This window comes from Lineus longissimus, chromosome 18 (genome assembly GCF_910592395.1).
Source record: "Lineus longissimus chromosome 18, tnLinLong1.2, whole genome shotgun sequence".
Classification (NCBI taxonomy): domain Eukaryota; kingdom Metazoa; phylum Nemertea; class Pilidiophora; order Heteronemertea; family Lineidae; genus Lineus; species Lineus longissimus.
Window position 1 is genome coordinate 3,800,520 of NC_088325.1, and position 22,339 is coordinate 3,822,858.

Here is a 22,339-nt window from a genome sequence, read left to right on the forward strand (position 1 = left end):
GCATTGCCAGCAGGGTTTCCTTGGGATGCTGGCGGATCGGCATCAACATCATCATCAGGCAGGAGGAGGTGTTCACCAGACTACAGTCAGCCGCATAGTGAAACAGGTGTCCCAAGCATTTGCTCACCTGAGGAAACATTTCATTAAATTTCCTGAAGGCGATCAACAACGTGTTACACATCAACTGTTCTATGATATTGCTGGGTTCCCTGGAATCATTGGGTCTACTGATGGGTCGCATGTTCGAATTTCTTGCCCCGGTGGAGATGATGCCCAGCTGTACAGAAATCACAAGAGGTGGTTCTCCATAAATGGGCAAGGAGTAAGCAGGCCAAATTTGGAATTCTACAATATCGTGTGTGCCCGCTGGATCGACACACGATTCGAAGATTTCGAAAACTGTACCCTTTTTGGTAGAATGGAGAGGGACGAAGTAAATGGACTTTTGCTAGGTGACTCAATCAGGCCATGCATGTCTGAGTTATTTTATGACACCCTACGGCAACCCAGATGGCAATCCCAAACGAAGGTACAACACAGCTCATCGGAGAACACGTTCAACCGTGGAAAGGATGCTTGGAGTGTGGAAAAAACGTTTCCCCTCTCTGAAAGCTGGACTTAGAATCAAGTTACCGAGAGCACTTACTGCCATGATAGCTACAGCGGTCCTTCATAATGCAGCCATCAAATTAAATTATCCAATGCCAGCTGACGAAGACCTGCAAGACCACCATCGGTCATTTGGAAATTACCGGTGGCGTAAAATCGCAGAGTGAGTAAAAGCCGGATAATTGGTGACACAGCAGCAATCCTGGTAGAGTTGGGCGCAATGTCTTCCTCTATCCAACCCAAAATTATCAAAACGTTCTCCTTGGAGAAGCGATATCTCTTGTGGAATTCACCATATCTAAATTCCTCCATCGGATTGCTGCTATCTCGAATCAACCGTTCTGGCCATTCAAAATGGTCGACTTGTTCAAGAGCGTCAATCCAGTCCATCTTTTCAGTTCATCAGTCACTTCTTCAAAAATGACTTAATCTAAGCTTAAACCTACCCCTCGGTAGGTTTAAAATAATCTTTGGTTTAAACCCCGGATAACCGTTGGTAAATACGAATTATTTTTTTGAACCATACTTAAGCCTAGTTTAAGCCTAATCTGAGGTTCATCCTAGCTGGTGCACACCAGCCATAAGTCATAAGTCAATGCGTTTTTGGCTACATGCAAATAACCAAAAATATATCAAGCGAGCCGGATATATTTTTGATATTATTGAACTACCTATGAACGGACTGAGCCTGCGAGGAGTCATTGCAGGGCTATTTCGAAAATATGATTGACCCGATGATAATGTCATCATAATCTATGTCCACATCAGAAAAGCTCTCAACTCAAGTGAGATACGGTGAATATGATTCGATGACACACGCCACCTGACCGTGTGGTATTCGCAATGTTACCCTCTCCAGCCGGTCGACATTTCGCCATAACCTCTCCGCTACTTTTGAAGAACTCTTGTCGACCCTTGGCCTAAAGAAAGTGTCGGGGGAAATATTCAAAATGAAAAAACGACGGCATGACTACATGACTACACGAAGACGCACCGAAACGCTGGTGGTACTGGCACTGGCACTAAAGAACGTAGCAGGGTTGTTGTTTGAGTTCAATGTGGCGCCGACTACTTTCGAGAATCAAAAGGCGAATCAAAAAAATGAAAGAACCGAAAAATAAAAATAATGATAAATAACTTAATAAATATTGCCCTAATAACACCTCGCGTAGCCGAATGTCACCCCGCCGAGGCTTTGCGAGATGCCCAGATGATCACCAACTCCCCGCTTACCAGTGAGCTTCGCCGTTTGAATCAGATATCGTGATGGGGTTTGACAGGGAACCCCCTCGACCTCTGGTCTTGCGGGTTCAAATGCCAGACACCGTCACTCGTCATGGGAACACGTTTTGATCGGTCAGTTTGAGTAAGCATTTCGTCCAAGGCGCGGGGCGAGGTGTGGTGTTTCTATGAGTGATATTCCTATGGTTACACTAAAAGCCACATTTGAGCAGAATCTTTATTCGACAGACTCTGATTTGAGTAAGGAAAAGCCGCAACGACCTGCATTTTTTAATAAAATTTCAAAAAAGTGTACTCCTGGCAATCATAGAGTGATTTTTTCAGGTGAAAATAAATATTTTTCGACGAGTCTTTGACCAGGAACACTTCAGAATCACAGTGGGAAATATTTTGCTGATTTTTGACCGTTTGCAGGATTTGTCTGGTATCAAAGGTGGCACCACCCATTAGTTCCGTATCACATAAGATCCGTCAAAAGTACGCTCTTAAATGCGTCGTTGGATCTCTACGAACCTAAAAATGTGTACGGTGTAAACATCCCCACACAATATGCGAAATACCTTTCATCTGCCGGGCGAGGCTGGTGAAAGTTGCGCGATAGTCTGTCTGGTCAACTTCTGTTGTTACACTTCAAGTCACACAATATTGGTCCGGAAGTGGCGACGGTACGTTTTAGACAATGGGAGACTGCTAAACTGTGGAATCTGCCAACTGGCAAAGCGAGGATGCAATCATTCCAGATTCCTCATTTTAGCAGTCTCCCATTGTCTAAAACGTACCGTGGCACCTTCCGGGCCAAATGTCGTACATGTATTTGATTAATGAAAAGCCCCAACACCCCTATGTGCACTGGCTTGTGACACCCATGGTCCTACTTAGAAACAGTTGATTCCGTCCTGGCGTCCCCGCAACAGCAGACGGTCTTCGCGTCTTCTCGAAACTTCTTCACTGGCAATATGTAAATATAGGTGTTGAACGCAAAGTTGCAATATTCGACGACCTCTGACAAGGTCACGGTGAACCTCCGCAATGCGACAATCTGTGGGGTGTTTGTTCCGGTATAATACGTCCAGAATGCATTCCTGATCTTCACCGGAAGTTTCAACACAAGGAATGTGAGCGAGACTACCAGTAGCATACGGACGACTTGGTTGTTTGATGATGAGTTTCTGTCTGACGTCATTTCCTGTCGACGCTGTTCACTCATCTTAAGAACCACAACAATACCAACATTGCTGATGAAAATGATCACCAGGGGGATATAAGTGCCGACGATTGAAATAAAATGGTCGTAACTGGCGGCCATGTCGTTCTCGAAATGAAAGGGGCAGAGCCAGCCGATTAGCCTGGGCTGGTACACACGAGAGAGATTGAGCGGCAAAAGAATTACCATCAGTACAAGGAACATGCAACCGACGAAAATCCTCGCTTTATTGACGCTGCACCATGACTTAGCTTTCAGGGGAAAGAGCAGCGCAAACAGACGATCGAGGGACATGGTTTGGAGTATAATTGAAGATGACAACCCGCCAAAATATGCCCAGAACAAAAACTGGATACAGATCCATTTGAAATTATCTGAACTTCTAATCTCATGGTTGTATATTGACATGAAAGTTCGTTGAAATACGTAGCAGCAGAGATACATGCTATCTGAGAAGGCCATGGCCTTCATGTAGATGCATGTCGACTGGTGTTTATAACTTGGTAGAGAGAGGATCCGAAACGAAATGACATTTCCGACGACGCCCAGGACAACTATGAGCGGTTGGATGTACGCTTCCAAAATGGCCGCCGCAGAGTGAAGAATGGCTGCTTCTCGAGGAGGGTCAGTTAAGACGGCAGTGGTTGTGTCGAAAAGATTCATAGTGGCTGAAGGATGTTTGGCATGAATGTGGGTAAGGATGAGAATACCTTGCAAAATTCGCTTTTTTTCTCTTGTGGGTGATTAAATTTGCCTAACGTCTCTATTGCCCAGACATACGTCACTGAAACACCTGCCGTTGTGTTTTGTTGTCTCTTCCCTGGCGAAGCCTACGAAGGAGCCTTTCAAGAGCAAAATACAAACAAGTCTTTATTTATTGATTCTTAAGATCCATCCATCGTCAAGGGTTTTCCCCAAGGCAAGCACATTCCTAGCTACCCATATGGAGTGCAACATAATGAATCATAATTGCCTAGACTCTGTACGCCGATTTTAGGCAGAGTCAGCGCTCGAGAAACTTTTATTGATGCCTAACCGCAACTCTGAAAAGTGACAGCAATTATAGGCCTTGATTTTCAATGGTCCGCTAATTTGCCCATAATATTTCGAAACGCACTCTAGTGGGCTCGTGTTGTAAATAGTAAACAAACCGACGTGAATGATAAAGTTTCGAAATGTCAAGTAGTTTTTCTCCACTTTTATAAAACATTTTTCAAATTTTGAAAATGGAAATGTGCTGTTAACCAACTGGAGCTATTCCGTATAACCGCGGATTTTGGGTTTTTTAAGTTGATTTTCGCGAAATTTCCGAAATAAAGAAATTATGTGGAGTAAAAGCTATATTGTGTTAATCATATGCATAATTAGAATGTTTTCAATAATCAGCTATGATACGGACATGCGCTAGGAATGGCGGCGTCCTTTCCAACAGAGTATGCTTAGATGCGACATAGCATGTTGACATAAAACTGATCAAGGTGATTTTTTGACCTTCCCAAAAAAGTCATTTTTCTAGGTAAGACGATCCGGTTGTTTCGTGGGAAAGTTCCTTAAGATGCTTACGTAACGTACCGGACCATAATTTTTTTTAAAATCATTGTTATCAATGAATTATCACGAGTTGAAGTTGGGCAGTTTTGCACGCATGGGCATAGATCGACCTTAACTCTATGAAAGGATTTTAATCGCCATCATTCAAAATGCGATTATGGACGAGTTACAGCTACGTGTCAGAGTTTCTCCACACGAAGTTCTATCCTCGCTGTGAAATTGAACATCCAGATACCCTACCTTAATAATTCGAAGAGTTTTTTGGGCCGTTCTCGGTCTTACGAAAACCCCTTCAGCGCCTGAACGACAAGGAATTACGAATACTAGTAATGCCTTTCGCATCAAATATAATTGCCCGTATATTCCGTCGGTTGCAAGCGTAAATCATCAACGTTGCCTGGCCGCAATGCAAACTTAAACTGTTAATATATTGTGAACAAAGGTGTTACAGTATTATAATATTGTGTATTGAAATCAAACCCGCTACCTGACCAACATCTAATTCTTCATGTAACTCTAATCTGGCCAAAATTCAATTATTTTCCTACGTTACTTTTAAAGGCGTGTAACATCATACGCTGTGAAGCGAGCTTTGTTCAAGAGACGAAATTTCAAAGCAGCTCGAATATCCGAAAAACACCGTATTACATAGAAATGCCGTAGTGCAGTTATTATGCATACGAATATGCTGAAATTAGGTATCTATAATATTTGTATTCTGTCTACACAAAGGTAATGCTAAAATTACTATAGATATTTCTTAATATATCGTATATATATGGCTCGGTGATTTTATTGAAAATTTTTGCAGTTGATTTAAATGTTTGAATGGTTTAAAAACAAATTTTTTAGAAGCGAGGTCAACAGCGTCAACAGAAATAGTTTTTGGCGCCAATGATGTCGGCAATGGCAGATTTGAATTAAGATTCGAGTCGATTCTTTTGGAAGCCGAAAGTGCAGATGCACAGGGCAATTGCATTTAGAAAGCTCCGCCGACTGATAGTCAAACCATTCCCTGGAGTGCTCAAAAACCTGGAATCAGTGTGTACTTCAGCTTGAAAAGTTCGCGGGTGAAGGGGTTTTCTTCATCATGATATTGATAATGATAATAATGATGATGGCCTAAGAGCGCTGGCAGATCCAGGAGCTGGAAGAAGAGGGAGCGTGCACTGCATTTCTCATCAAAATTGCTGCACTACAGGTGGGTTCCAAAATTTCATGGTCAATTTCAAAGATTCCATAACAATCTGGGGGCGTGTCTCTCGTGCACCTCCTTGGATACGCGCCTGATAAACGTTCATGGATGAAAAATAGAAAGAAAGCTTTTTAAAAAAAACGATATAAGATTCGCCAGGGTTTGAATCTAATTCCAATCCGCGCCTGATAAACGTTCATGGATGAAAAATGGAAAGAAGACCTTTTAAAAAAACGAAAAAATACATTCGCCGGTGTTCGAACCCGTGACCACCCAATCTAAAGCACAGCGGTGTTCATGTTTGACGTGAAATATTCGGCAATGTGAAGACAGGCCTTAGGGTACGCGCCATGATTGTGGCTAGGTCACGCTGGCGGAAGAGTAATTGGGTGCAAATAGTTTCAAGGTAACCGTATCTATATAACAATACTGGAAGGGGGACGAATAAAGTCACACTTAGAGGCGTTGGATTGCCTTGAAATTTTGCATGAATTGTGGTGACACCTTACCCTGATGCAACGTCTTGGTTTTGTTCAAAAATATACTTCAGCGGAGCAGTAATGAGGGATTTTTAATCGGACACTGTCAATTCTCCTTACCACTTACAGAAGCCAAGCCATTGCTGTTAAATTATGCAGGGGCTTAATCAATTATCTGCACTCCCTCTGGGGTGAATAAAATTACCTTTTGAACAGCTGGCTGTAGGGGGATGATTGGAACAGCCGGTATACCTGCTGACCTGCTGCACTCCCTCTGGGGTGAATAACATTACCTTTTGAACAGCTGGCTGTAGGGGGATGATTGGAACAGCCGGTATACCTGCTGACCTGCTGAACCCAGGTTGATGTTATTTTCAATCCACGATTTCGCGGGAAATGAAATTGTAAACAAACGCATGTGTGCAGTTCAAATGTAAACAAAAATGTATTTTTGGTACTTTGGTTGCTGGACTTGGGTTTTCCCGAAGTTAGGAGCTGGGGTCAAATTGATGGTCTATTGTTTATGGGTGCTGTTTTAGTTAGAGCTAGCCCTTGATTATGAAGGAATTTTCAAATGAAGGTGACCATGGTCTGTTTATGTGCTCACCACAGCTTTCAATACTTGATGTATCTGAAGAGGCACTCTGAACTTGGCATGGCCTTATCAAGGAGCTGCTCACGATGCTGAACTTCTAGCTTGCCTTTCGACTAAGTGCCTTGCCCGAGACATTTGGAAGCCGACATGTGAAGGCCTATCTGAGTTCTTCTCCGTATAAAAAGGGGCATATTGCTGACTGAGGAACGAGGCATATTGACATTGCCTCATCATCTCTATCGGACCAATTGATACACTTTTTATGCACACATACAGCACGCCACAGCTAGGTCCTAGTCTGTGGACAAATGGATGGTTTAATTTGCCTTTTCAATATTGCTCCTTTGATATTGCATTAGATTTTCATTGCAATTCAATCTAATCAAGATATAGCCCATTTGAACCTGCCTGCGCCACGGGTATAATGCTAGTAACTCAATATTACTATAGATATTTCTTAATATATCGTATATATATAGCTCGGTGATTTTATTAGAAATGTTTGCTGTTGATTTAAATGTTTGAAAGGTTTAAAAACAAAATTTTTAAAACCGAGGTCAACAGGGTCAAAAGAAATAGTTTTCGGCGCCAATGATGTCGGCAATGGCAGATTTGAATGTTTTTATTTATTTATTTCTGATCGTACAGTGTACAGTTGGTGCAACTATTTACAAAGATGCTTGAAAAGAAAAAAATATATATAAAGTTCACTATTAGTGAACACACAGGTATATTAACAAGTCATTTATCTAATGGTAATCTTCACATAGTGAAGATAGATCTATTTTATTAATAAATCACGTATCATTTCCGACATCTGTCCATACTCCTCTGTAGTCCTTTCCTCATTTACAAAATTGTTCACTTCTAGTACGTTTCTGGCATTTGATTGTCCCGTTATTGTTAAATTTACAAACATTCTTACTATTTCATTACCACTCCTTCTACAAGTCTCGAAGAATTTCGTAAACCGTTTAAAAACCTGAGCCTTAGGATTTTCGTCCCTCACTATCAATGGCAACAGTGCCCAATGTGTTCTTCTTGGTAATGATTGTAGTTTACGCATACAATTTCTCCATGCCGTGGAAAACCTAGAGAAAGACCGATGCGAGTAATCCCACAGGGAACTACCATGAAGGGACATCACAAAAGTCTTAAACAATCTGTATTTCGTCTCAAAATCACAGAACCCGAAGATGGAGAGGAGGCAGTTGGTTCTCTTGTACATTTCTGCTATGACACTGTCAATAATCTCATTTTTCACGTTGAAACCCACAGTATGACCCAGATGTTTGGTACTGTCCTTTGCTATGATTCTTCTCCCCTTCCATAGAATGTATACTTCATCGACTGCATTATTATGTCCATAGAAAAGTAAAATACTTTTAGCTTGATTAAAGTTTAGATAGTATTCAGTTGAGAATAAAACACAAATATCTAACATTTTCCGTAGCCCGCATTTCATAGGTGATAGGATAACAATATCGTCTGCATATCCGAATGCCCCCATAAACACATGGCCAACGTGGCACCCTAATTTTGACATTTCAAGCCTCTCCAGGAGTACATCTATATTTATACAAAAAAGAAGAGGCGACAGACCGCCGCCCTGCTTAATCCCGTTACTGAGACAAGACCACTAATGAATATTCATAAGTTGGAGCGAGGCCTATCAATTAGACGAGTGCATGTTTTTAACTCTCAAGTACATATTTGGAGAGGTATTGAAAAATTATTTGTTGTGGCAAGTCTACAGATATAAAGAAATTATTTGATGAAAAAATTAATTTCTAATTTTGCTAATTGGGTAATAGGGGGCGTGTTTTGAGATTTTTCTGCCAGTGGAAATATCAATGTCTGTCTAATTTGTCGATTATCAAAAAATTTCCGTGGTCAACTACCAGTTTATTTTTCACCATTTACTTGCCCGACTGTCCGGAATATCATATCAAAATTTCAGATTCACAACCCCACGCAGTATTTGATGCGTCGCGGTCAAACATTGACAATTTAACTGCTAAAAGGCTTAAAAAATCAATTGTGGTCTTGTCTCCACTTACATTAAAGTAGTACTTTAAGAAATCAATGCGCGGTCTCACAGTCCAGTAGGAGTGCTATCTGTGCAATCAGAATGTAGTTTCTCTGATATCATGAATTAAAGTTGTTTCTGGCGAGCATTCTGATGAACTTTGAGCCTCATATGTTTACCGGCGTGGATTTTGGTATCCAGTTAACCCGCTGAGCCGTGAAACCTGTTGGACGCGTGAAATTAAGACAAAAACGACCCCAAAAACTTCAGACCCCCCCCAAACCCTGAAATTATCATGGTCATGACCTGTCAAAAATTCTATGGATTTATGCCCTGGGTGAAGTCTTTTTGCCCGGCAAATATTAGGTTCGAGTGAGATATTGGGAAAAAGTTATGGTAGTTGATGTCTATAGGAAAATGGCTTAAAATCTATTAGCCTAGTGGTGTGTAGACAAAAATAGAGTGTCGATTTCTGTGCTCTGTTTTAACCAATTTACACCTCTAGGGTCGATCCTGTAATCTGTAGCGATTTAAACACATCAAGTCTGTCAATGCTTATATAGTGCCAAATTAGACACGGCGTAGAATAGTCTCATTCGTAAGTCTGACCGTTTGACCGCTGTTATTGTAAAATGAAACCTAGACAAAGTCGGTGTAAGTCTGTAGTGTAGTACATCATAGTCATAGTGTGCCTAGTACTTACTGGTAGCGCTGCTTGAGGTTGCATGCAGATGCACGGTACGGTACGGTACATCCATTTCCTGAAGGCCCTAGGCATGGCCAACATGCTGTGCCACAGTATGTTGTACCGTGTAGAGCTAAAGCCCTCAAAGGGGGCCGAAGGCCCCTTAAAGGGACTCTTGGAGGGCTTTAGCCCTCCACGGTACAACTTCCTGTGCCGTGGCCGGCTGTGCACACATGACTGACATAGGTTCACAGTCTGGGATGAAGCATGGTCACTTGCAGGCACTGTTGATTGGTAGAAGAGTGTTATTCTGGCCTAGTTTAGTAAGTGAAAGATAGCAAACTAATCTTTCTTTGTCTTCCAGCAGCCAGCGTTGGAATTGTTTCTTCGACTAGTCAACACAACATCACATCAAGATGCCGAAGAAAACGCAAAGAAATGCGTTCTACTTCTACATGCAAGAGCAGGTGGCACCACGGATGAGGAAAGAGGGGCAGTTTACGGGGATGGAGTCTGTCGTGCAAGTGGCACATCCCATGTGGAAGGTTGGTACTGGTATTCGGCGATATTGAAATCACATAGAAACCGCATTTAATACAAAGCCAGGGTTGCGTTGCCCACGATTAAGTATGGGGGGGGGGGGGAGGGGAGGGAGGGAAGAAAGGAACTAAGATATTTCATGTACAGTGCCGGCTGATCTTTAGTTTTGCCCTAACAATTATGTACCAGTAGCCTACATAAGCCATAAGCATATTTATAAGCATGTTGATGCTTATTGCAGAAGATCTTACTTTCTTTCTCCAAAATATAAACTGACGAAAAATTCGCCCTTTCAAGGCATTGCCCCCACAGGAAAAGGTCTGTTGGGTATCCTTGGGGCGGTATCCTTGCGACACCCTCAGAACTGACAAGTGCTGCCCTTACTTGAGAGGTGTCCTGTCTAGAGATGTTGAATTCAATATAAACGACTAATTTAGTTATTCTGACACAAATGCTGTACAGCAGAACCTCTCTTTTAGGACACCCTCAGGACTGACAAATGTTGTCGTCAATAGAGAGGTGTCCTGATTAGAGAGGTTGAATTGAATGAAAATAACCAAGTAGGGTCAAAACTAGTGTCCTTAACAGAGAGAGGTGTCCGCTGAGGGAAGTTCCACTGTACTTATCATTTAAAAAAATCTTTTCAAAGGTGCATGTCCATGATGTATGCCCCCCCCCTCCGTCCCCCCGTTAGAGAAGGCGCGAAACTCATCCATGAGTTTTTGTAAAAACTTTGACTGTCAGAACTTTCAGGAGGCATCGCCCACCACGTGAAAAGGCCTGTCAACATTTTCTCGAAAGTTCTCAAGGTGTTTAACATGCAACTCCAAAAAATTACATCGTATCATTTGAGAAAATATTTTCGCAGATATGGCCCCTATTACTTAGGTAAGGCCTTCAATGGCTTTCTATAAAAAGTTTGGCTGTCAGATCCTACTGGCAGTATTGCTGCTACGTACGAGTCTTAATTGTGTGAGTCTTAATAAGTGTTTTATTACCTGTAACGTTTGATGAAATATTTCTATAGGCGTTGCCACCCCAAGAGAAGGCGCGCTATGAGAACATGGCAAAAGAGTACAAGGCCCGGCTGCGTGGACAGGAGGGTGATAAATATCGCCTGGACAATATCGGCAACGTCATCGCAGATCGAAAAAACCCCTTCGATGAAGCAAAGAAGAGGAAACAGCGAGAGAAACTGGAGTTTACTCAGAGATGGCCGGAAGGACATGGTGAGTTGTCACTGGATTTGCCCCCCAGAGAAATCTGCTTATTGTTTCCTCAAAACCTTTGAAAACAAATAATTTGTCGGTTCAAGTGCATCGTGTTGGCGGTTTCCTGCTAAAGATGAGAAGAACGGGATGTATTGACATGATTGATCTTTTGAGAGGCCTGAAAAATATATTTTTTCTTGTAGAGGTCATCAACGAGAAGTTCTACTTCATTGACTTCCAGACCCTGTGTAAGACAGAGGAGGGTGATTATTTGCCAGTGGAGATGGGCCTGGTCGAGTTCACAATGAAAGATGGCATCAGAAAGACGTATCACACATTCATTGACCCAGGTTTGTTTGAATATTTCAACCGTTTTGCCGGCAATCGTCACTGTAGCTACGATCGATGTCCAACGTTTATTTCCGATCCTCATGCTGCCTGGAGAGTACACTAGATGTCTCCACTGCATCAACCTGTTGCACCGACAACCAATTCGAATGTGTTTTCAGTGTTGAGAGGTGAAGTGACCCCCGTGTCTGAGATTCATCAGTAGGGGGTCAGACATATGGATGTGTGCCCCCCAAATTCTGCTCAAGATGAAGTTTGCCGCAAAATTTTAACCTTAAACTGTAACATTTAAGCCCAGGTCTTTCTGATCATGCATTGAAGTTGTGCACAAGTGATTCAATACTCACCTGTTGGGTGTCAAGATGGTAAACAAATGTTGTTTGAGAATTTGCTAATGAAAGGGTAGCTTTTCTTACCTGAAAACATATGCTGTAGGCTTTTTACGCCAGTTTTGGTTATGCAGTCTTTAAAAATATTGTGTTGAGAGATGCGCATCAGTGAGGGTTCCTGCAAGGATAGGGCTATGTTTTGGGAAAGTGCCAATAAACGTTTAAGAACTTTTTAAACCTTTTTTAATTCAGACCGTTTCTTACATTTTCTGGCTGCTTTTCATCACAAACATCAATGCGAATTTTGTGACTAAATGCAAAAAAAAGATTTTTGACACCATATACAATTGACCATGGCCTACAGTCCCTTAGGACTGACTTAAAGAACCTTGGTTGTTAGCCCTAACGGCCCAGGTTTCGAAACTGAGACCTACCGCTTGTGGCGCTTGGCTTGCAGTAACCGTTAGGCCAAAAAAGTTAATGTTATGTTTCCGCCCGCGTCAATATCTTTTTATTTTCCCATTCAGTAGCCAGCAGACGATATCCTGTGCCTGAGCACCACGTGGCGTTTATATGAACTACCGTATTGTACGCATGACTCATCGTTGGAATTTCCCTCTAAGCGTGCATTGATTTGTACACATTATTCATCATTGTTTGACCACACGCCACGCGAGCATTTCATTTATTTTCATTCTTTCTGAATCCGTGCTGTTTCTACCTCTGTGTTAGTTGATTGGATATCGCCAAATTAGCTAACTAATTAACTAAAAGTAATAAAAATTATCACAGAAAAAAAACCCCTGCATGACCGCATCCCCGACCATGAAACCAGAAACATAGCGTTAACTTTTGTTGGCCTTGGGCAATCTCGGCTGTCTATGGACGTCTTTATAACTTTCATTTCACTTTGCAGGACCTATCCCTCTTGGCTACCGATTCGAATGCCAAAGAACAAGCGACGACACTCATAAAATTCCTGTTGCGGGGTTCCAATTTGCTGAGAGTAACTACAGAAGTATCTGGATCCAGTTGGAGAACTTCGTCAATCCTGGTGGGGAAAATTCGTACTATCCTCCAATTTTCTGTGCGGTAAGTTTGAATTGTGGTTGAAAGCTGCATGGCTGCAAATTTTTAGTTCACATACTTCGTTGGCACTATTAAAGGGAACTGGAACCGCCAAGCCAGTTCGTATGACCTCGTTTTCATTTCCCGCGTATCGGGTGATCAGAACGAGGCATGAATGAAAAAAGGCGCCTAACTGTCAATCATTGAGTGACGTCACTACTATGGAATTTACTACGAAAACTCATGAATGAAAGATTGCATGACTCACGTGATTCTCACATGATTCTCAATAATAACAAATTGAACTGCGCATGCTCGGGCACTGGGGGCGGAGCTACAAATCTGAACTCGAATAGGAAGTTGGAAGTTTGACTTTCTCGGGCGGTGAAAGTCGAAAAGTTGAATAAATCGCTCGGCGGTTCCAGTTCCCTTTAAGCTGTGAATGGCAACAAGCTACTGGGTTGTTTTCTGGTGGTCCCTGGTTCAGCCCATTCTCCAAAGCAAACTTATTATTCAAGCATACTCTCTCTGCTAGTTTGAGCATCCATGGTGGAAAGTCACTGTACATTTTACATTGCATTTTCGCTTTTAATAGTACCAGGTATAGAATGTATCTGTACTTGACGCAAGGGCCCAAAGCGCCGCGTAGCGGCAAAAAAACGAAGCTGGCGAAACATTTATAACGGGTCACCGTCACTTATTATTGGACTTATAGCGCATTTACGGGGTTGCAACTATTTTGCTTTATAGTGTCACCAGGAAAGAAAAGCATGCGACCTAACGCCGATCTATTTGTATAAAGCGATAATTGGAAGGTATAAAATAATCATTCCATGTCGTCTTTTGAGGGCATTTTTGATTGTAAAAAATATATGTGTACGTCACCGGAGTCTCTGCAATGATAATTTTATCACAGCAGTCTCGCGCAAGTAGAAGTTCTTTACCTATTAGTTCTTCACTTATTAGTCTCAATGTCTGGCGCAAAGCCAGACGTTTTCCATTACGATTTCACTACGATGTTTGACAAGAAGGAGCAGTGCGCGAGATATGCTTATCAGCAGACCTCCCTCGCTTGAGTTTCGGAAGAATGTTCCATATCGTGCTAAGCTGACCACTGCTGACCATGACAGGCGTGCATTGGACTGGTACAGGTTGGAACTGAACTTTGAATATGCTGGTGGTGACGCTTTCTGATGAGAAGTTGGTCCTGACTGATGCAGTATCCTTGGACTTGTCCACAGCATCGTTCAATCATTGCTGATTCTGTACTTACCCAAATACTGAGACCAAATGCCTGTTGACTGTGCTTTAATAGAGACTGGCGCCATGCGTAGTCTCTCTTAAAGCACAGTCAACAGACACCAACCCCCTCAGACTCAGAAACCACAAACGCCCAACCCTTCCTGCTACCTTAATACTTCTGGATATTATAGTACTGAAAGAAGTCACCACCATATATTGATTGGTACTCACTTTGGGGATGAAGTTACAAAAAGGTTGCCAATTATTTCTCTCTCTTGCATGGTTTCTGCGCTTCAAACCCTGATGCTCTCAAGCAAAGGGCATGGGATGTATGCAGTCACATTTTGAGGAAAAATTTTGCTTTTGGAGCTTGCTGCATATTTTTTAGTCGAGACACTTGGCAACATATTTCAAAAGCAATTATTCACCCTAAATTACAAACACGCACATTCTGTACACATATTCCAGTGCGTTGGTGAATTGCTGTGCAAAAACGTTGCTGGAGAAAGAAATAATTGGCAGAAATGTAGCCGAAGTGTGACCTAAAACCCAATGTGGTATCCACTTTAAAGGTCATATATCAAGGTTTTTTGCCATTTTCTGCTGTAAGACGATTTCAAAAGTGTACCTAACACTTCATACAATACAGAAAACCAAATGCAATTAGCTCCATCCATTTTGAAGATATAGCCAATTATGTGTTTGACAACTTGATTACCTGATCAGGCTAGCAACTGGCTTGTTAGAGCCAGGCGGCGGGTTCAGCAAAAGTTGTGATGTAGATCAGGTCATCTGTACATGTCATGCAATCATAAAAGCAGGAGGGCCTTAATTAATTATGCACACCTGGAAGTAATGTGTTTCATTCACTATGGTGTATTGTGTGGCTCCGAATTGTGTCAAGGATAGCACAAAGAACAATCGAATGACGGATGGGACCCATTTTCATGAATTTCCAAAGCCAGTTGAACGAGAGAGGAGGAAGCTGTGGATTCGGAATTGCAAACGTTTGGAGTGTTGGAAGCCTTGGCCTTCGGCCAAACTTTGCAGTGATCACTTTATCGATACGGATTATCACATGAAGCCGGATATCTGCATCCAACTGAATATTAAATGCCACTTGTTAAAAACAGCTGTTCCAACCATGTCAATTGCATTTAATGCCCGAGGCTGCTGAGGTCGGTTGTTATACATAATGTGTAGGCCCTATTGGGGCCTGTGATACCCCATGTCTTCTTGTGTTCCAGCCATAGCAAGGTGACAGCGACACAGGTCAGTGTCAGTGACAGCCACTGTCAATGTCATCTGACATCTAGGCCTATCTAACGTTGCACGGCATTATATCGTCACGTCAAGATGATTGTGCATAATACCGTCACTTTTCAATAGTAGTTCAGCGTCATGACATAACTGGCGATACAACACTGACGAAGCGAAACAATATTGTGCAACATTAGTCTGTTCAAAAATCATACATGTTATGCATCTGCAACCGTCTATCAATGTCTTCTTTGCTAAATCGGCAGGTCTGCCATGCAAATTGATTAACCACAAATTCTAATCACTTTCGTCCGAATGATCACTCTCATTATGATCTAGTGATATTAATGGCTCGAACATGTACAGCTCAACGTTTAAATATCCTTCTGTATCGACCAAAACATCCTCAATTTCACTGCTCTCACTCTCTGAACTGTATGCGGAAGCCATCTTGCTTTGTTCTGACTGACCTGATCTACGTCATCAAAAAATCCCTAGCGGCCACATGTGGAACTAATCTAAAGTTGTGTGTGGTGGGAAATTCAAATAGTTTAAAATTGAAAATTGAAATAACTAAATAATGACTTTATTATTAGAATTTTTTTAATGTCTGGGATCTTGTTTTTTTAACCCTCAACATATTTCATGAATATCAAGCATGTTTTCAAACCTTGATATATGGCCTTTAAGCCTGGTCTACACTAGCAAACATTCGCCAACAATTGTTGGCCAACATGAGCCAACATCATGTTGGCGAATGTTTTGGGACCCGTCCACACTTTCAAACACAGGCAAACATTGCCAAACAAGTTTGACTAAGTTTGGCCGTGTTTGGCATGAATTTGAGGGCAATTTGGAGGGAAAATCAGTCATTTCTCTTCATTTTTTCTTTAAAACAATGGAGAACCACAGGAAGAAAGCATGCCTAGGTGCTTCAGCAGCAATTCTTTCAGTTGTGATTAACCCCCGTCGCCGCCGCAACTGACAAAAGCCATACTTGTGGAAAAAGCATGCATGGGGCCTATCACTGCCTCCTTCAAGAGTTAATGGCCTCAGACTTCAAAAGCCTCAAGAATTTCCTACGGATGGATGAAGCTTTTCGTATTCCGAAATTAAGTGTTCAATTTATTGAAATTGCCATTCTCTATCTTTCATTGAGGCTGCCATTTTGTTCCAGTAGCTCCATCACATGATCCAAATCTGTTCCCTGATTGGCTGCTGATTGCCCAACACCGACCAACATGTTGTTCAGAAGTAGCATGGCCTAACATAGGCCAACATTGGCCAACAAGTTGGCTGATGTTTTCACTTGTTTTTGGACCCGTCCACACTGGCAAACAATAGCAAACATGCCTCTGCAACAAGGCCCAACACGATGTTGGCCAACATTTGTTGGTTCATGTTGGCTAGTGTAGACCGGGCTTTAAAGGGGGACTATAGGCAGGAATAGAGGGGCTAATTTGGCCATCTTCAGGTGACTAATATACACAGTAAGGGCACTGGGTAATGTCAGATGCAGCACTAAATATCATCCTCGTACCAGCGTGAATCTTTTCGACGACATTGAGATGTGAGAGACCCCCATTGGCGACTTTGTGTAACTTATGCTTTTCGCTTTCAGGAAGAAAAAATAGAGGAAGTTGAATACTGCATGGGTTGGATTCATTCGCACGCCTGCCTTGGTGTTCCGAATCGCTTAAAGAAAATCTCACATCTCGAGACCATGGTGCAAGAACTATTCAAACACATCGGGGAACCTCCGCCTTCCGAAGTGGCACTTCATGACTTGCTGACTGCGTCTGTTTTCGATTATGAAACTGGGGTAATGTAAGTATTTCAGTTGTGGAGTGTCACATACTCTATTTTCCATGAGACGTATTCTCCTATAAATCTTTCGATCCTTTCAGGTGTTCTTATCACGAAGAGGTTGAATCAAAATTCTGCAGCATGGGCAGAGTACGCATATACAGCTATTCGCTCGCCGATGCCATGTGCGCCCTCTATGAAATCGAGTTGACGAGCAAACACTTACCGAGTCGCTCAACGGAGCCCGTCTGCTCTGTCATAAGACCGCAGAGGGAGCCGGAGGCAAATACAAGGAATTTGCAACAACGTGGCAATAATGGTCGCGGAATGGGACGCAATCAAAACAAAGACAATACTGGTAATTTTGCGGCAAGGGATTTCCGCGAGACGGACAGTTCCTGGCAGCCGGCACCTGTGCCGAAAACGTCTGCCTGGGGGAAGAAGCAGGGGGATGGGCCTGTGTGGCATAGGAAGAGCTCAAAGGAGACGCCTGTGTGGGGCCCGGAGGAGGAAGAGGAAAGGTTTGAGGAGGCAGAGCCTCAGTTGTCCCAGTCCCTCAGGAAGCCCAAGAATCCTGGTAAGTGTATACTTGGTCATTGCAGGTGTACAGAGTGAGGGTCCGAGGGGGATGGGCGCACCAGACGCCCCCCCCCCCTGCATGAAATTCCAGAAAAATCTTCGAAATTTACCATGATATTTTGGAACAGATCAGGAATCTTGATGAGAAATGCAGGGCGCATCACCTCTTTTTCCTGCTCCTGAATCAGGGGGGTTCGATTTTCCCACTCCTGGATCAGGGGGGTTCATCGATCGAACCCCCTGATCCAGGAGCGGGTGATGGTAGATTTCCTGAATAATAAAGAAAATATTTATTTCATCCTATGTCTTTCATGTCTGCAGAGGATCTTCCCTCCATTTCTTCGTAACAAATCCCAGATGCAAACATTGGCAGTTTCCTTTCTATTCCAGGTATTGCTGCTCAGATGGGAAGAGGATTCAAAGTAGCGCAACCTCAGCAACACGCCCCGCCTAAAGCCCTCGGCGAATATGGTACCCTCATCCCCAAAGCTGCCGAAGTTGATGTTGGCCACAAGGTTGAGAAGCCCTTCCAGCATCCCGTCCTGGCGCCGGGATCTATCCTCTTAGCTGACGGGCAGAAACCACCACCGCCCAAGTCAAAGGAAGATGAGTGGCCAAGCCTTGGAGGGCCAGGCCCTGCAGGGGATTGGCCAAGTCTTGGAGATCCTGCCCCCGCCCGGGTGGCTCCCAGGATGGCTCAACCTGCTGCTAAGCCGAAGTTTGCTGGCCGCGCTGGACCGCCCCCACCTCAGCAGGCTCCACAACCTCCGACAGGATGGTCTAATGGACAGGGTAGGTGAAAAATAGATTTCCACAATTTTCCAGCTTGCTGTAAGAAGGTTTCAGACTTTACTTTCTGATGCCTTGGCAACTAACTTATTGTATATTTCATCATCATATTACGAAGTTTTTGGAAGGGGATGCTAGAACACTTTAGTATCCCTCAAAAGTCTTATTTTCGTGGGATGTAAAGAACAGGAAATGAAGACACGGATTCTTGTTCCTTCAATGTGGTATCGGAGTGTTGCAGTGGAAGTATCAACAACTGTCACCTCTGAGGTCCCGGGTTTGATTCCCGGTCAGTCCCTGTACACTCATGTGATAGAGGGCGGCTCTCCTCGACAGGATAGGTTTCCTCCGGGGTCTCCGGTTTCCTCCTACTTGCATTAATATTGCCCAATATTGTTTATACTTATAGAGCTAATAATGTCCCAGTTGACGCTCGACTCACAAATAATTTTTTTTTGAATTGTCTTTTCTTTGTTCCAGGTCTCAGCAGCATGCAAGACATTGCCAATAGCCTTGATTCATCTCAGCCAGGCGCTGTGCCGAAGAATCCCTGGGGTGCTCTGCCAAATAATATGCCGCTTGCTGGTATAGGTCGTGGTCGGGGTGCATGGAGTTCTACGGTAGGGCGCTTACCCCCTGGTATGGCACAGCCAACCGTTTTGCCAAAGAGCACTTAGAAAACGAACGGAACAACTGAACATCGGAAAAACGTTGAAAAGTTTCTTCGTCAGAAAAACAGTGTTGTTGATGGGATCAATCAGATTTGAACATTCGAGTAAACTTGATGGAAGGAACCATTATGATTGTGATTTCATGAAATGTTCATGAAATCGTAATTAGATTAGGAAAACGGTTCGATGGTACAAGAATTGCGCGCTAACTCTTTCTGGTTCATTCAGTGATCGTACCAACACAGAAGCGTGGCTGAGAAATGATGTGTTACCCTAGAAATGCAGAACTATGAATGCCAAATTTCATCAAATTTGCGTGCGTAATAACTGCACAACGGTAATGTTTATTTCTGTTTTACTTTAGCTGCAAGAGATGTGATGAAAATGAACACCATAGGTCTTTAATCTTTGGCCTTTTATTGTGCTTTAATGGTACTAATAAATAGAATTTTATTTTTGTATATCCATTTTCTTCAGTGTGGGCTGTTTGGAGTGGACTATTAATCTCAGGGTTAACTCTTTCTGCCCATAACTTGTTTTGCACAGTTTGCTTTGAAAACTGAGGCGAATTAAAAAATATGAGACTTTCAAAATCGGCAGACGATAGCACAGATTGCAGCACCATCTGTACCAATCCAACTACGGTATAATCGATTGAAAAGATCGTCGACGCATTGTCATATGTTGCTTGAGTCACCATAAGTTTATTCAAGGGGAAGGCATCATGTGACAGTGCGGGAAATCTGAATTTGAAAAACCGTGTCTATACGGTCCACAGCTGTGAAACTAAACATGGCGGACCGTGTATATACGGCTTGTGGGCTGAACGAGTTAAGATTTTACTAAAAAATTGTATCAGTTTACTATTGCCCAGAAAGGGTTTTATTTGCAGTTGCTATCCTTTTACGGCGAAACATATCATTTTGCACTACCATGCTATCAGTAACTTGAGGTACCTCCAGATCCTTTGTTTTCACTATTCGATTGTGTTTTTAGTGAAGGAATTCCTAATTCAGACTCTCTCAAGGGTTAAGGGTCTGAATTTGGCGGCTCAGAGTCAGAGTGTCGGAATTAAGAAACGTTTTCAAATGAAGACTCCGCCAGTTATGCTCTTGACTGCTAACCTCTGTTGATCCCACAGAACAGCAGCCTTGCACCTCATTGGACTGCATGGCTTGCTGTGTCTCTAAACCAGAGACATAAAGGTAGATTTCTGATTAATTTCAGTTTTTGGTAATAAGACTTTCATAGCTATATAATTTGTGTATTGATGTATTAACAGAAGTTACTGTGTACGACGATGTTGACCACACACTTTTCATTGAAATGCATTGTAAATGTACTCGTTGTATGAGCCAAGTGTGACATATACGGGGTGTGCCGATAAAATGCAGTAGCAAGATTTGCCCGACTACCATTATTTGGTTAGTAAAGATGGTTGCGTTTAGTTTGGATCACCCTGTAGTTAGACTATTGGCGCAGTAGTGTTAAAGGGAAAATATGTTCAGTTGATTTATACACTGCTGCTGCAATATGTATTTTCTGTTGAAATTGCATATTACCCAACACCGCTGCCTCTCAATAGAGCTGGCATAAGGTCTCTTTGCTTGTAGTGTTTAATAGTGAGTACTAATCAGGTACAATTTGATTATAAAGCTCACATATAATTTGATATTGTTCTTTTTTCTTTGTTTTCTTGGAGTAAGGAGCCTCATGGCCTAGTGGTTAAAACTGCTGGCCACCACGCAATAGGGCCCGGGTTCGATCCCGGGGAGAACCCAGGATCGTATGTCTGGATGAACCGGCGTGGCTTTCAAGGAACTACAATTCCTGGCTCTTCACAGTCCTTCGAATGAGACTCAAAACCGAGGTTCCTTGTACCTGGTGTCTATGCCAGGGCAAGCTAAGACCCCACCAAGTGAGAAACATGAGTAGCTTGCATGGACTCTATCTCTCTCGCCAAAGTCGGACCACTAGGCCAATAAATCCAATTGGCGCCTAACCGTAGTGGCACGCAGGATACGCTCATCCCGCCTTGGAGGAGGATTACTCCTAGGAGAATGACCCCTCCAAGTGCAGAGCGAACGCTGAAGAAGAAGAAGAAGAAGTTTTCTTGGAGTAGGCACGCACCAAACCACTCGTTTTCAGACCACACTCTCCCTGTACGTGCCTTGTATGCTCTGCCCGTGAGCGAAATTTGCATATGCGCATGCGCACTCTAGTCAAACATCCACTGCCACATCGCATTGGCAGTGACAATGGAAGAACTCGACCGTGATAGTTTTCTCGTTGAATGCGAGCATTGTTCGCCATCCTCTATCGACAAAGTTCTTTTGGCGGTAGGTTTTGATGGCAGAGAAACCAACTGTTTGATCAATCTGTCAGTAGCCCAGATCATTGTTATTTGATCCAAATCGCCGTAATTTGCTCATCGGACTGAGCTACGTTTTCACAGAGATTTAGCCTATTGGCTACATACATCATGTATGGTGCTGCTCCCTAATTTCGAGTCATCCCCAATTTCGCGAAAACCCGTTTTTTCCCGTTTTCTCGCGCGTCACTTCGTTTCCAGAGAAGAAATTTTCTGATTTTTGATTTTCATTTCGTTCCGCAAAGAAAGCGCCCAAAATGCGTCCTAAACAGGCAAGCAATTCTCTAATTACGTTCAAAACACTGGGTCAATACCTAGGATCATGCACACGACACAGAAACACAACAAGAGACAAGACCACTAATGAATATTCATAGGTTGGAGGGTCCAGGCCTATCTATTAGACGTGTGCATGTTTTTTACTCTCAAGTACATATTTGGAGAGGTATTGAAAAAATATTTGTTGTGGCAAGTCTACAAATATAAAGAAATTATTTGATGAAAAAATTAATTTCGAATTTTGCTAATTGGGTAAT

General features: G+C 42.7%; 2 protein-coding genes across 3 annotated transcripts; one reads left to right on the forward strand and one right to left on the reverse strand.

Annotated features, from left to right (window-relative positions):
• Positions 1–2,030: 2,030 nt before the first annotated feature.
• LOC135502399 (cysteinyl leukotriene receptor 1-like) lies at positions 2,031–4,982 on the reverse strand. Its single transcript, XM_064795205.1, has 2 exons — positions 4,847–4,982; positions 2,031–3,897 (listed from the first exon to the last, which is right to left on the reverse strand). Exon 2 carries the CDS (start codon positions 3,716–3,718, stop codon positions 2,723–2,725), a length of 996 nt encoding a protein of 331 aa, XP_064651275.1. The 5' UTR covers positions 3,719–3,897; positions 4,847–4,982; the 3' UTR covers positions 2,031–2,722.
• Positions 4,983–9,362: 4,380 nt separating this feature from the next.
• On the forward strand, positions 9,363–21,106 carry LOC135502406 (protein maelstrom homolog). Of its 2 annotated transcripts, none has more exons than XM_064795213.1 (9): positions 9,363–9,502; positions 9,954–10,134; positions 11,157–11,358; positions 11,544–11,690; positions 12,934–13,109; positions 17,209–17,414; positions 17,495–17,970; positions 18,363–18,764; positions 19,242–21,106. In XM_064795213.1, exons 2-9 carry the CDS (start codon positions 10,006–10,008, stop codon positions 19,436–19,438), a joined length of 1,935 nt encoding a protein of 644 aa, XP_064651283.1. In that variant the 5' UTR covers positions 9,363–9,502; positions 9,954–10,005; the 3' UTR covers positions 19,439–21,106. The 2 variants fall into 2 exon arrangements, with proteins under 2 accessions (XP_064651283.1, XP_064651284.1); XM_064795214.1 differs by having other exon boundaries at positions 9,957–10,134.
• Positions 21,107–22,339: the final 1,233 nt, after the last annotated feature.

Bases quoted from the DNA above. Each gene is read 5' to 3' on its own strand.
- LOC135502399 (XM_064795205.1), bottom strand. From the start codon at position 3,718: ATGAATCTTTTCGACACAACCACTGCCGTCTTAACTGACCCTCCTCGA.
- LOC135502406 (XM_064795213.1), top strand. From the start codon at position 10,006: ATGCCGAAGAAAACGCAAAGAAATGCGTTCTACTTCTACATGCAAGAG. The intron at 11,359-11,543 runs GTGAGTTGTCAC...TTTTTCTTGTAG, and splicing joins GAGATGGCCGGAAGGACATG to AGGTCATCAACGAGAAGTTC. The intron at 18,765-19,241 runs GTAGGTGAAAAA...TCTTTGTTCCAG, and splicing joins AGGATGGTCTAATGGACAGG to GTCTCAGCAGCATGCAAGAC.